Source organism: Trichoplusia ni, chromosome 8, assembly GCF_003590095.1.
Source record: "Trichoplusia ni isolate ovarian cell line Hi5 chromosome 8, tn1, whole genome shotgun sequence".
Lineage (NCBI taxonomy): Eukaryota > Metazoa > Arthropoda > Insecta > Lepidoptera > Noctuidae > Trichoplusia > Trichoplusia ni.
This window is the reverse complement of record NC_039485.1, coordinates 11,385,725-11,400,987: the sequence shown is the minus strand read 5'-3', so window position 1 is coordinate 11,400,987 and position 15,263 is coordinate 11,385,725. Positions and strand designations below refer to the sequence as shown.

The window sequence follows — 15,263 nt, the reverse complement described above, 5'->3', positions numbered from 1 at the left end:
GATGATATAAAACGAGCCAGACATGAATACAAAAACATACTTTTAATGACCAGTGGGAAAAGTCAATGAATTTACAATTATTTTGAAGCGTGCTCGAAGATGCAACAAGTACTTAAACATCAATTTTTTATAATTTTTCATCAAATTTCGTCAACCCATAATTATAGAAACTATAAATAAAATGCCCAAAAAATTTAATACACCACTAACATTTAGATTGTTATTACTAGTACTACATAAGACTTAGGATTAGAACAATGACGCAATCCATTATTTAATTCTAAATAACTATAATCATATTACAAGGATCCACAACTTATGTATTTGACCAATAAGGAGATTTTTCAGCAATTTATTCAGTGCATAGATCCTGTTACGTCTAAAACTGAATGGGAAAATAAAATCGAGTAAATTTAGGGACAAAAACGCATCACTAGACATGCGAAAGCAGAACCATAAACAACGTCAAATATTTTTTGGCCATGATCTAAATTTATTAAATTTTTTATTAAGAGATTAATTTCAGGCACAAAACCATAACAAAGTAAATATTTTTAAAACAAGAAACTATCAATTCGATGGTTACGTTAACGTGTTTCATAAATTAGTATTTTTGTTATAAATAAACAACGACTATATTACGTAGTAGGTTTCATTCAGTATGAATTTTACCTACTCTGTAGTCTGTGATTATTGGTCTGGTTCTGTCATGGCGCGCAGTTGTTAAATTTCGATATTTTGGCAGCACAGTGTTTTAGTTATATTGAAATAAATAAAATATACAATAGAGTACAACACACAAAGAAGTAGTTTAATTGAGTTAAATATATTTCAAATAAATCAACATGAGTTACAGGGACACGGTGAGTAATAATTTTATTATTACGCCGTAAATTAATTTTGCGGATATTCTTATATTTTATTTCAACTTTTAAATTACTACATAAATGTTAATGCTATATTTATTCTGACTGAAAGTTCTTCTAATTATGATAAATATAGATTTGAACATCCAGTTCTATTTTTACCACTTTATTAGTCACTGATTCAAGGTCACTGTGGTCCATCCGCACAGGAAGGGATATCAATTTCTTCTATTCGTATCGACCAAACATACGATTTTGTTCAATCGCATTGAACTAAATGTTTTTTTTTAAGTATAAAAGCTTATAAATTTTTTCACAGCTTTTGTATCCTCGGTATTCCCGTCGTCAAGTTACTTATTGCGATGTATGTACTGGCACAGAAACAATTTTAAAAAGTATCTGAATACATAAATACCCTAATTTCCGTTGAATAAAATCAGTCACTATTTTGTATATTTCAATGGAGGAAATTGTAACTGTATTCTGATGTTTTTTAATATTTGTAGGAAGTTTTTTTTCTGTGATTAGACTATGTAATTTTTTTTTTTACATATATTCTGTTTTAGTATTGTTTTTCATTGTGTTATGCAATGGTAACTTAAACTTAAGCTTATTAAAATGCACATAGCTTCTATTAAATCGCATAGTTTTTTTGAAATTGCTTAATTAATATAAGAAATTGCTCTACTGTAAACATGTACAAATAATAATTTAATGTCGTGCTGTGTGTTTAAAAAAAAACCATTCTATATTGTTGAAGAATGAATGTAAAGAAAAACTTTTAATGCAATGTTATTTAAAATAAAAAAACCATATTGCAAAAACATAAAGAGGGCTTCAACCTTCATTGCATACATAGATCAAGCTTTGTAGTTAAATATTTATTATCATAATCTAAAAAGCAAACTCAAATAGACAAGCAATAAATCGTTTAAAACTAGCTAGCTAAGCATGCTACAGCTGCTATTTCATTTCTACTCGTTTACAGAAATGTTAAAAAGATACAAGGTTAAATAGTTGTCTGCCCTCAATCTATTTATGTAGCATAACATAGGTGTTTCTATTGTAAAACTCTTAGAAAAAGCGACACTGATGTGTTAGTCATAGATACTTTTGTGAAATGCTTCATTCATTGGCACTTTCATTGTCAACTGGAATATTTTCAAGCTTTGTATTTTGAATGCATTAATTTTGGGTATGGAGGCAATAAATACGCAAATCTTTATCATAGGATCCTAGTTTTCAACATATCAAGTTAAAGTTTAAACTGTGATAGGAAAGCTCCTTAAGTAGTACTTTTGGTCAGTTATAATATTTCTAAGAAAGTAGACATTTTATGATATTTATTTCGTACTTATTGCCTAGTGGAAAATTAGCAGACTTTATCGTAAAATTTATTTTGCCATTTTCAAGGAGTAGAGAATCATCATCTTTTATTTCGCATTGCTGTCTTTTACGGCTCCAGCCACCATCGCTATATTAAGGCGCAAAAGCTTAGTCACGTCTTACTCACTAGCTATGCACTATATTGCATCAGCATAACAATTCTTATGCAAATAAAATAATAATACACCAGTGAAATATTATGTAGTTACACAAAAGTATGTACACTTACATTTATATTTTACTGTGTTACATTTTATCAACAGTGTGGTATATCACATTTTACACTTCCACCATGCATATAACAAATAATATGTTGCTTAATAATGTCATAATAATGTATGTTGTGTTATCGGCAGTACTCACTATTTCCGAGATCTCATTCATATTGTGCGGCTACAGAACAACGAGTAGGATCCTACCTAAGGACCCTAATGGTATTTATCATCGGCCTATGTTTGTGTGACCTGTCTATAAACCACACAGTTGGCCTGTGCTTGTTGTTATTCCACAAACATGGTAAAGGTTGTCAGTGTTTTAATTTCAATGAAATTACCATGAAAAATGTATATTTATTACTGTAAAATTCATAAAACAAGCAATATTGTGTACAACAATATGTACCATAAAAGTATAAATTAAATTTTATAAATAAGGTTTTTGCTTGAATTGGATAAAAAAATGTTTTTCTTATACTTCAAAATTTGTTTATACTTAATTCATCATATATTTATTATATTACATTTCATTGGAGTTACGTTGATGTGTAGAAACAAGCTTGCATGCTTCGCTTTTGATATCAGGTCAAAGATATGAATACACAATCTATTTATAATTTAATACAGAATGTATAGCTGTAGCGGTGCATTTGTAACTGATTTTGCGCAACTCTGCCTTCTGCCCTATACATTCTCACACCCAGAGCCAGAACTATTTTTTTATGGTACTCCTATTAACCAGAGAAGATATTTAGAAAAGAAGAAGTTTGGTTTCAAAGTGTGTTACTATAGTTGACCAATCAAAATCAATTACCTCTACTAACCAACTGTTCAAAAGGTTCAGATGATGCTTACATCCTTATCTTACAACACGAATGCTAATTACAGTTATTTATCAATATTTGCAATGTAATGACGTTACTAATGTATGTTTACTGTGAGTGTGAATTATCTAAAGCATCTCAGTTCTCACTAACTTTTTGTGCACGTTCATAGTTTGTTTTTCTATTTAAAGTATGGGTCAAAAGTTTTGTAAGTGTATATCGCGTTGTTTTAATACGCAGAGTTTTGGGTCGTCTCCATCGTCGGTACTGAGTTCGCTCTCGTCGTTCCCGATCTCGTCCGTTTGCCGACATCTCGTATAACCCCACTCCGGACCTAAATGAAGTCTATCCGGGCCTCTATGTTGGAGACGCGTAAGTGCTACTGCCTGTTGTTTGAATTTTTATTACTTAAAAGTCATGACCATATACATTTAACTAGTGTAGGTACCTACCTAGCTTTAATTATGAGCGTAATAAACGAAATCTGTTTACAATTTATCAAATAAGGACTAGTTTACGACCCCTCGAAGGTCATGCAACCAGTCTGGTCATATAAATCACTAGTTATAACTTTTTAGCATTTCAGCTACAACTTGACATTGGATTACGACCAATCTATCAAAGAGTTCCGACATATAGTACCTATCTAGTCTACCTACGTATTCTTAATCGCAAATGTATTTTAAACCGTTTAGTGTGGCTGCCAAGGACAAGGCGTTCTTAAAGCGTATGGGGATCAACTATGTGCTGAATACCGCTGAAGGCACGCGGTACACGCAGGTCGACACTAACCACCTGTACTACCGTGACTGTCCCGGACTTCGTTACAAGGGCTTCCAGCTGATGGACTTACCGTCCACAGACATATCGAGATACTTCCACATAGCTGCCAACTTTATTTGCTGAGAGGATAGGAGGTATGGGTAGTATGTTATCCTTAGAAGGGTAAAAAAACCTATTCAACCTGCATGTAGTCGAACAAATTTTCTTTTTCAAACCTACTTCTTACTTATTTTGGAATGTTTTACTTCGCTAAAACATTCCAATATCTATTTCTGATTTCTAGGCTACACAAAATATTTTACGTTTGTTTCGCTATATTATTCAAATTCTTGCCCAGATCAATACTACCACAAAGAGATTATTTGTAGTTGAAGTAGATAAAAACAAAGTATCTTGTTCCAGGACGCGTCCTTGTTCATTGTTTTATGGGCGTGTCTCGGTCTGCTACTTGCGCGTTAGCATTCCTGATGATCAAGCGAGGAATGTCTCTGACGGAGGCTTTATCAACCGTCCGCTGCCGCCGCGACATCCATCCCAACGAGGGCTTCATCCGCCAGCTGCAACAGCTCGACAGGGAGCTGCGCCTCAACCGGATCCGCTGACCCTACCGAAACTCGTCGCTTCAAACTCTATTGCATTTCTCACTAGACGATGGAGATGGACGACGACGTGTACGAAGCCTCGACCGATCGTACTATCATCACTATTAACCCTGCAAGGAGGATTTAAGAACTTTAAGCCTATAACACAACGTCTGGAAGCTTGGTTGTCGCAGGCCGCAAATCTTGTCTACGCCGCATAACGGCTGGCCATCTTGTGTGTTACGGGTCTTAAAGTTTTAATTTCGAATGTCGTTGCAACGGTCGTCCAATGAAGTGAAGAAATCAAGAGTTTAGTGACATACTAAATACAGACTAACTTTTTACAATATAGTAATACAGACAGATATTTAACGATCGGTATTTTTTGGCCTAGTGTTAAAAATATGTAATTCAAAAAGTGCGTGACTATTAAAATTGTCAAATGTCTTGTTATTAAAATATTTCGCAGCATATGTTTTAAAACCTTGGGTAACGAATAAGCATGTAAAACGAAACACTGTTAAATTTAAAATGTACCTATGTATAATGTACATATTTTAACTGATAAAAATTTAGATCTTTTAAAATTCTAAAAAAATTAAAATTCAAAATTATACTAAAAAAATTGTAAAACAATTGTTTAAACCCTTCTCTCCGTAGTGTACAAAGATTAATATAATAATTGTTAAAATTTTATTTTGTTATTTACATGTATATTACTTCAGTACGATCCAATCGGCGTATGTATCGTTTTGATAAACTTATATTTCACACAGAACTCTATATTTTTAATAAGAAATATGAATTTTATATCTGGGTTATATTCTCGTGTGCCATTTTGTTTTGTATTGATAGATTATATAATATGGCTGTTATTTTTGTACAAAGGGAGAAATATTAAACTCTTTTAACGTAGGATAAGAAAAGTTACTATGTCCAGTTGATAAGATGTTGAAGCTTCTATATAGTGAGTAGTTATTGATATCTGACTATAGTACAATCGCATAGCCTTATAGTCATTTGATGACGTCGTCGTACGCAATAATGTTCGTGTTAATAATCCCGAGAGTATATTTTTATTAATGTTAAGTTTTCTTCAAGACTGGCAATGATGGCACTTGAGTAGTTGAGTGATGGCTTGCTCGTAGTGATATTTAGCTTAGCATGTATGTCAATGGCTCGCGGCCGGCAGGTCACCGGTGTCACACACTCTGCACTCATTGTTCGAGGACTCGCACTAGTTGCCAACACACGTAACATTTGGCTGCACATATGTGTCACTATGTAATTCTATTTCGAATCATGAATACCTCTCATTACATAGGGCCATAAATCAGACCTATTTTTGTAATATCTGTTTATTTATTTTAGTTCTAACTAGAGTTTAGACTACAGTTAATTAGCTAACAACTTATTTCCAGTAACAATGGTTGTAGGAAACTCATGATTGGATTAAGATGTGGTTTGTGACTGATGATGAACTAGTCGATGTTTATAAGTGCAATATTTAGATGTAAAGGGCACCAAAGGAAGCAATCATTGTGATATTGAATGTGAAGGGAAAATAGTTTATTTTTAAAGAGAAATTATTGTAGATGAATATAGATAAATCAGTTTCTATTTAATAGCAGTATATTAAGATACTATTTATTAACGATTTAAATTTATATGACTATTTTCAAAGCCTTGCTAGTCTCTATGAGTGATAGAAGAGGCATGTTATCCATTTAATCATTGTACTGTTAATGAAATGTTACTTTGCTACATTATTATTGCATGGTTTATCATAAATAATATAGATTAATATCGCATGTATTGTAAAAATATTAACAATGATGTACCTGTTACACTTATCAAGTTCACAAATAGGAACACTAGGCTATGGCATATAGCATCACTAATTTATGAAACTTGTGACATGAATATACAAATTATTTATCGAAATAAAGTTATTTAAAACTATTTTTTTATTTTAATACCTACCTATTACTCTACCCTTACTTAAAAGTCAAAATAAGTTCTTGCCAATTTCTCATAGAAAACATTCAGTACTTTCTTTTTATAAACAGAACAACATAGAACATGATAAAAGCATGTTTAATTACACAAGGTATTATATTAATACACAAATAGGATGATGCTCATGAAGAGATGATTTTAATATAAGTTAAATATACTATAGTCTTACAGCTTTGTGACAGGTTCTTTGCTATATTGAATATCACCTAATAACTTCTCAATTTGTTTTGAGATTTACCATTAACATTTTAGCTTATACCATACTCAATATCGAATTTAACTGAATCTTATAATATAAATCTGTGTAACATATATCAATATGTGACATACTGTTGAATGCACTTTTTTTGTCAAATATCCAATTTAAAGGGCTTATTGATAACATCGGTAATGTCCTGTTTTTATGAGTAAGCCTTAAACACAGCAATTTTGCAGTTATCTTAAATACATGAATTGTTTCTGTTTGAAATAATACATTTCACCAATGCACTAAGCATGGCTGATTTTTGTACGAGGTAGGTATATAATAATAATAATATGATAAACACTAAACAATGAAAGACTAGGCCCAGGATAAAAAAATGAAACAAAAGCATAATCTAACAACGATTTATTATATTCTACAATATCTTATACTAGTAAAGCAGTAAACACTACAGGTAGGGGCGGTTCATTTCAGTTTTCTTTGCCTTCTTGTCTCTAGCCCTTGGGAACCATCTGTGTTCAGTGGTGAGTGTGAGTGAGGATAGGTGCTTTCTCGCTATCTCAGGCTTCACATTCTTAAATACTCTATACACTTCGTCTTTGTCATTCATTCTCAATATAGAATTATCTACGACGGTCTCATCTGGAAGTGGTTTTGAGTGTTCGTAAGGAAAATCCACATCTTTGTGAAGAGCAACAATCGTGGATCCATTGTCGGTGATAACGATTTTATTGTAACATCTAGTCAATAATTCTTTTGGTCTAAATGCAACGGTACGAATTAAATAAGCCATTTTACAGAAATATGCGTTTTATTTGTTTTCACACATAACCTCAACTTTATTTATAAATTGACATAAGTCAAAACAGTCTTTTTTTTTTTGAGTGATAAAAAATATTTGAACAATAAATATTAATAAACATACTAAAAAAACAACTAAATAAGTGCATGAAATGTTGTGTATATTGCTTGAAGTATACACAATTTTGTTGAAATGGCAGAATCGACTAATCCAGTAGGATTGATAGCTGGAATTATCGAGAATGCCATCCCGTCTCATCATAGAGTAGAGAGACTTAAGAGTGAGTGATAAGTCTTTTTTGCGTCATTCTATGACAAATATTTGTCAATTGTTTATTGTTGTAATTTGACAAGTTTCATAATAAGCAAGATTTTTATTAGTTTAGTGACTTTAGTTTTTAATTTTAATGCTAAGATAAAGATAGGGAGCAGTAAACAAACAATATGGATTTCCCTGCTACACCATCAAATGCTTCAGACAGTAATGAATATCCAGGAACTACCCGTTCGCCGTTCAATAATGCGCCAGATGACAATAAGAGGCGTAGGTAGGTATTTTAGAATTACGAAAACAAATCTATTTAACAGGACGAGAGTATCTACTAATTCATTAATAATTTCAGCTCATCGAGATCTATAAAACGTAGGCGATTCGACGATGAGTTGGTTGAATATAGCGGTTTGCCTGGGGCTTCCCTTGGTAAAGGTGATAAAAGGATGCGGACACAGTCGTATACTAGCCAAGTTTCCGAGGTTGCTGCTCCGAGTGCTCCTCCAACACCCGCTCCTCCGCCTCAGGAGCGCCGTAGAGCTTCGAGCAAGATCTCCGCTGGCGGTGTTAGGCGCAAGGCTAGGCGTAAGGGCCAGCTAAGTCATATGTCCACTAAGGATCTTGGGCGCTGGAAACCAACGGATGATCTTGCTTTAATATTGGGAGTACAACAGGTAATTGCTCTAACTACTCATATATTATTTAAACAGCCTTCATAAATCTGTTAGGGTGCCTTTCCTATATGATTGTAGTATTAATATGTAATAATATTGTTTTTTACATTTGTTATTACTATGCTTATGATAAACATGGGAGTAATTCTATGACATACAAAAGTGTTACAAATTAAAATAGCAATTTATTATGCACAGGACATTCATTTTTAAAATTATCAATTTCAGACTAATGATCTGCGAGTAGTGCACCGTGGCGTGAAGTTCACATGTAGGTTCACAGTCAGTGAACTCCAATCTCGTTGGTATGCACTCCTGTACAACGCTGAAATCTCACGAGTGGCTGTTGCAGCTATGCGAAACTTACATCCAGATTTGGTCACAGCAGTGCAGCAGCAAGCATTGTATTCTACTGCGGAGGAAGAATTACTGGGGACTTTATCAAGTGTTAGTATCTTTTTATTATACTCATGGATTCATTTTTAAACTGCAGCAGTAATTGTTCTCTGGCTTACTTAGATAGATACTTCTTAGTGTCATGAACTGAAGTTATTTCAAATGTATTTAAGTGCTCTTAGTTTTTTCTTTTACTGATGTATTAAAAGTAGGATTTTTATTATAAAAAGTGGATTTAATTTTATTCTGCAAAAACTAGAGAACTAGGTAGAGTTGTCATTGTCATGCTATAGACATTTCTGTCATTCTTTAAAAAAATCTTATTAGATTTTAACTGGGTTACTATTATGAACTAAGATGATCATATCAATTTGATTACTCCAAAATGTAAATCAATTTAACCTTTCTACTTCCAGGCCCATGCACAGCCAATAGAACGGTTCCAGGAGTTGCTAGAGCAGAATCCGCATGTATTCTATCCCTCAAGGACACCTAAGTCTTTAATGGCACACTATCAACTGCTGAAGCATTACCATCTGTTGCCAGATCAAACTGTACAACCATTGCCTAAAAGTAAGTACATATTTGGAACTTTTTAAAATCTAAAATGAGCATAACATTTAGCTTCAATAATTATCAGAATTCTTCAATAAACAAATAGTATTATTGGGTATATTAGCTTTACACCTATTTCAAATGTGCTATCTAATACATAAAAACTTTCATGCCAACACTACTGAACCGATAGTAATGACACTTTGGTATAATACCAGGATAAAATGTAGTCTTATACAACCCTGCCCCCCCCCCCCCATAACCCCAGTTTAAAATGAAAATATCCAAAGCTGTAGTCAATTTCAAAAAAAGTTTAATGTAAACTTTGACCCCTCATTACCCCCTCTTACCAGAGTTTTTTCCCCAATGAAAAGTAGCCTATGTCCTTTCTCAGGCTCTACACAAAACAATGGAACCAATTTCATTACAAAGGTTCAGTTTTGGCGTGAAAGCGATATACTTTTATAATATTACTAGCTGACCCAGCAAACGTTTTTTGCCTAATAAATTATTTCTAGTTGTACGTATTTTTTAATGCCACAGTATAAAAAAATAAAAACAAAAAATTTCGTCCAAAATATAAAATATTTTTTTTTTAGTGTGAGCAATCCTTAACACTTAGGGGTATGAAAAATAGATGTTGTTCTATTCTCAGACCTACCCAATATTTATACAAAATTTCATAAAAATCGCTTGAACCGTTTCGGAGGAGTACGATAACTAACATCATGACACGGGAATTTTATATATTAAAAAATCATGGATATGTAGTACCATTAATATTACTTTTTTCTTGATGTAGATTCAGCCGATAGAGTACTGACATTCTCTGATGCAGAGGAAACCATAAATGATTCAGAATTGACAGATTACCATGAAGATGGTATTGATGCGGAAATGCAAATAGCTGACAGGTAATAATAGATTTCATTCTAATATTTTTAGTATTATGCCTCCAAAAAATATTCATGTTACATTGATTTTAGATGCGTTCAATTATCGATTGCATGTATCAATTCGTGCCTGTTTTAAAAAACAAAAACGCAACATATCATGTTATTAATTCCAAAAAATAAATAAAAGTATCTTGTAAATGTCCATACTTCTCGAATTTGTCGGCTGCTATCTAGCTTCTGGTATATTTAACCGGCTATCTAGCCCGTGGAGGGTTGTCATTGTTCATTGTAAATATATTTACAAAGAAACAACAAGCTTTAGAAATATTGCAAAAGTATAATTAAGAATATAATTCTAAGTGAGCTACTCAACGCCATCTCAATTTCTCAGTAGCTACCCCCGTTTCTTCTAATACTAAATTCTATAAATAAACTAAATCAACTCGTTCATCAGGGTTGACAAAAAGAACATTCGTCTGCTAGAGACGTCGCTGACTCGCTGGCAAGTGTTGGTGCAGTCTCTCGCCGGCGGCAACGTCGAGCTGGACAAGAACACGCTCGCCGTGTTGCGCGGCAGGCTCGTGCGGTTCCTCATGAGGTCACGAGAGGTAAGCCGTGGAAAATAGACTAAAACTGCATGCAAGAACAATGCTATAATGAGTGTTCTTAAATATAATATTGGCCTTTGCGAAGAACAATAGGGATGACGACGTTTTTTTTTCAGTCTTGTCTCGTAGTTCAATCCATATAATGGATACGTATTTTTTATTTTGCCCCGCAATCATATATGGATCAGATTACAGCGAATGAAAATTACGCTTGACATCACGATTGTGTATAAATTATAAGAAATCGTTGCGTCACACCCCCTTTCCTAAACTTAAAAGCAGTTGTCTGTGTCAATTTTAGTTTTCAAAAAAAGGAAAAATATCTGTGAAATGTTTTTCAATTATCTAACTGAGAAACTAAATAGATTCTTACTTTATACCATATAAGATTTAATTTCATTCATAATAGATATTTCATCCTCTTGAAGGCAAAAGTAACTTACGTTTTAGGCATGTTAATTGATTTTATTTCAATTCTAGTCATAATATTATGATTATTAGAATATTATAATAATAGCATATAAATATGTCATACTATAGGTATGTTTCCATATACCGAAAGAGTAATGATCACCGCGCCAATTCTCTGCCGATTTGCGATTTCAGATGAAGCACGCATTACCGTCTTTGTCTTCACCCTTTGTCAGTGTTTTAGAATACTTACGAAAGGACAGGTAACTCTGACACAAATAACAAATTGCTACTGCAAAACTGCTTCTCGCATCAGCCGAAAATAAGTTGTCTGTTTTTTTAAGCTGGCATAGTTTATCCACACAATCGGTGTGACAATTTTTTTAGTGTTCGTTCACATTTTAATGCCTAATAATGGAACAGTATTTTTTCTTACGTCCCATGCAAGCATGAATTGATCAAATCACAGTGAATGGTACTTGGTATTTTATGATTTTTTTAAAGTTATTATTAATTTTAGTCATCATGTACTTGTACGGAATTTTAATTGTTGCGAGTCCGACTCGTACATGACCGGTTTCTTTAATTAGCTTACCAAATGGAGTATAATAAAATTTCTGGTTTCTTCTAATTATGAGTTTTAGAATATTCCAACATGGTGTTGTGTAAGAGGTAATTCTTAGATAAAACATCATAAAAACGAAATTATTACGATATAACCTTTTTGTAATATCTGATATCATCAAGGAAAAAATGTAGTCGGAACATAATAATAGAACTTAATTACAGATGGCTGTAAAATGCATATGAATACGCACCTTAGCGATATGGCTCGAACAGTGCCCCAATTCCGTTATTTACAATATTGCCGATGAATGGAGGGAAATTGGATTAAATTTTCGTATTCTCCTAATATAAATAATATGAAAAGTGCCTATCCAATATCCATTCATTTATCGGCCATTGTAAATGAGGACCCAGATCTATCACTACAATTTATTTGAATACTAGCTTTTCGCCTGCGGCTTCGCCCGCGTCGAGGTCGGTTACATCGCGTTTCCAAGAGATCCTATATCCTATGTTCTTTCTCAAGGTCAACTCTATCTCTGTACCAAATTTCATTAAAATCAGTTTCAGTGGTTTAGATGTGAAAGCGTAACAGACAGACCAGACAGACAGACAGACCAGACAGACAGACAGAATTACTTTCGCATTTATAATATTAGTGGGGATCTTAGGGCTATATTTCACCGGGACACCATGGCGGCGCAACCAGTTGCGCCACCGTGGTGTCCGTAAGCTACCAAACTGGACACCATACAGACACCAGAGTCGCCACACCACACTGAGACAGTATCAAAATGGACGTTGAAGAGACAGCACTACTGCTGTATGTACGTAGGAGAAGAGAGTTCAAGAGAAAAAAGAAACAGTGGTGGGTTCATCCTTATTTAGCCGATCGCTGTAAGAAAGGACAATTCGTCAACATATACGCCGATCTAAGAAGATATCCGGATAAGTTTTTAATTATGTGAGAATGTCCGTGAGGTCCTTTGATGAGTTACTGACTTTGTGTGAAAATGATTTGTTAAAGCAAGACACAATATTAAGAAAATCAATCAGTCCTGAAGAAAAGTTGTTTGTAACATTAAGGTAAGTTAAATCAAACTATGAACATTTTTAAAGTAAGTTTTATTAAAAAATGTAGACAAACAAACAAGCATGAACGTTTAAGTGCTATATAGATCCATAAGTGGTTCTGAGTCCTGTGAATCATTTTGTGTCGCTTGGAGAACTTGCATATGTCATTGTATTCATAGAATTATATGGGGAATTAGGACTACTTGTGATAGGTTCATTCTGATAATTCGTGTTTGTCCTATAACTTGGTCCAGGATATTCAGTAGCAATCACTTGCCGTTGCGTCGAATAACCAGGATGGTAGGTGTCATGACTCATCATCCTGCCACCTGGATTAATTTCTGGAGAATTCCGAAAAGACGGACCAGTATAATCAAACGTCCTGTTACCAGAAAAACCTGACGCATCGTTCAACAAAGTTAGCATCTTTATTTTGGTAGCCATTTTAATTTGAGGAGGTAGATTTTTTAATGTGCTCAACAATGAAAGCAAAAATAGCCGATCTTCGTCAACCTCAGCTGTCTCGCGTAGTCTCTGCTCTGTTGTCTCACGGCGTCTTTGCTCAATTGAATTATTTAATGCTTGAATAAAAGGATCATCGTCTACTGCTAGTTTACGTTTGTTTGTAGCTTTTTTTGGTCGCTCGCCTACTTCAGTGCTCTCCGAATTTTTTTCTTCTTCACCTTCTTCTCTGATAGCTACTACTTTTTGTAGAAACTGTAACTGCTTAAAATATATATATTCGCTTTTGCGGTTAGTGGCTCCAGACCCGGACTTAACATTTCTTTGACGTTTGACTTCCCGCGCATAGCATGATCTGATGCTTTTCCACCTTTTTTGCAACACTAACCCTGGAAATAAAATTATAACACTTATTACTTTTTGTTAATTACAGGTACCTTCGCAAGTGGATGTACGATGAGAGAATTGCATTATAGCTTTCGTCTAGGACAAACAACATTAAGCACAATAATAAAAGAAGTGTGTGCTGTGATTTGGGATAAGTTGCAAACATGTTTATCACTTCCGGCTACTGCAAATGACTGGATGAAAATAGCAGATGGTTTCGAAAAACATGCCAACTTTCCACACTGCATCGGTAGTATCGATGGAAAGCACATAAGACTGATTCAACCTGCTGATTCTGGTTCGATGTATTATAACTATAAACACTTTTTTTCATTGGTGCTGATGGCTGCATGTGACGCTAATTATAATTTCATTTATATAGACGTCGGTGCCTATGGGAAAAGTAGCGATTCAGCAATTTTCCAAGAAACTGAATTGTATAAGAAACTCATAAGTAATACTTTAAATATTCCAGAGCCCCTACAAATTTCAGAAAATAACCCAACGCTTTTCCCTTACGTATTTATAGGCGATGAAGCATTCGGGTTGAGCACAAATATTATGCGTCCATACGGAGGAAACAACCTCAGTGCCGAAAAGAAAATTTTTAACTACAGACTATCGAGAGCTCGCCGTTACATCGAGTGCACATTTGGCATCTTAACAAATAAATGGAGAATTTTCCACAGACCATTAAATGTCCACACAGAATTAGCAAAATCCATTGTGAGAACATGTTGTGTGTTACACAATTTTGTACGTTCTAGAGATGGATATTCATATGATGATACTCTGACAATAATGGGCTTTCAAACAACAACACAGCAAAATTTCAATAGAGGAGGGCGTGCTGCTACTACCACTCGAGATAATTTTACACATTATTTTGTAAACGAAAACCCACTTTCATGGCAAAATAATTATATTCATTAATAAATACATACACAACTTACAACGAGCTTTTGGCTTTCCATGTTACACCAGAAGCATCATGAACATTTATTGATTGACAAATTCATTCAGAAAAATAAATGTTGTTTACTTACCAAAGCTCTTTTTTTGTTCAACGGTTTGCTCCTGTTCTCCAAATAAATCTACAACTTCCTCCCAACATTTCTTTTTCAAATCTCTATCGGAATAATCTGACGAGGAATTATCCCAAAGTGATGGTCTACTTTGAATTTCGATAATAAACCTTTCTGTATCGAAATTATCCATCGTATGCAGTTAACAAACTACTCAGATATTAAAATAAGCAGTTAAAAAATAAAACATAACCGCG

The 15,263-nt window shown here is 33.9% G+C and overlaps 3 protein-coding genes and 1 pseudogene across 3 annotated transcripts; 2 read left to right on the top strand and 2 right to left on the bottom strand.

The window, feature by feature from the left end:
* Positions 1-664: 664 nt before the first annotated feature.
* Positions 665-5,165, top strand: LOC113496934 (annotated as a pseudogene).
* Positions 5,166-7,269: 2,104 nt separating this feature from the next.
* Positions 7,270-7,737, bottom strand: LOC113496588 (28S ribosomal protein L42, mitochondrial-like). The gene has a single exon (XM_026875860.1). The coding sequence runs from the start codon at positions 7,670-7,672 to the stop codon at positions 7,328-7,330; it is 345 nt and encodes a 114-aa protein (XP_026731661.1). The 5' UTR covers positions 7,673-7,737; the 3' UTR covers positions 7,270-7,327.
* Positions 7,738-7,984: 247 nt separating this feature from the next.
* LOC113496587 (microspherule protein 1-like) lies at positions 7,985-11,350 on the top strand. The gene is made up of 6 exons (XM_026875859.1): positions 7,985-8,228; positions 8,304-8,625; positions 8,854-9,072; positions 9,438-9,594; positions 10,379-10,490; positions 10,927-11,350. The coding sequence occupies exons 1-6, from the start codon at positions 8,125-8,127 to the stop codon at positions 11,096-11,098; spliced, it is 1,086 nt and encodes a 361-aa protein (XP_026731660.1). The 5' UTR covers positions 7,985-8,124; the 3' UTR covers positions 11,099-11,350.
* A 1,914-nt stretch (positions 11,351-13,264) lies between these two features.
* Positions 13,265-15,253, bottom strand: LOC113496787. The gene is made up of 2 exons (XM_026876109.1): positions 15,028-15,253; positions 13,265-13,983 (listed from the first exon to the last, which is right to left on the bottom strand). The coding sequence occupies exons 1-2, from the start codon at positions 15,197-15,199 to the stop codon at positions 13,265-13,267; spliced, it is 891 nt and encodes a 296-aa protein (XP_026731910.1). The 5' UTR covers positions 15,200-15,253.
* Between the last annotated feature and the right edge of the window lie 10 nt (positions 15,254-15,263).

Excerpts from the sequence above, each read along its gene's own strand:
- LOC113496588 (XM_026875860.1), bottom strand. The coding sequence starts at position 7,672 with ATGGCTTATTTAATTCGTACCGTTGCATTTAGACCAAAAGAATTATTG.
- LOC113496587 (XM_026875859.1), top strand. The coding sequence starts at position 8,125 with ATGGATTTCCCTGCTACACCATCAAATGCTTCAGACAGTAATGAATAT. Across the intron at positions 8,229-8,303 it reads GATGACAATAAGAGGCGTAG|CTCATCGAGATCTATAAAAC; the intron begins GTAGGTATTTTA and ends TAATAATTTCAG. Across the intron at positions 9,595-10,378 it reads TGTACAACCATTGCCTAAAA|ATTCAGCCGATAGAGTACTG; the intron begins GTAAGTACATAT and ends TTCTTGATGTAG.
- LOC113496787 (XM_026876109.1), bottom strand. The coding sequence starts at position 15,199 with ATGGATAATTTCGATACAGAAAGGTTTATTATCGAAATTCAAAGTAGA. Across the intron at positions 13,984-15,027 it reads TGAACAAAAAAAGAGCTTTG|GGTTAGTGTTGCAAAAAAGG; the intron begins GTAAGTAAACAA and ends TTTTATTTCCAG.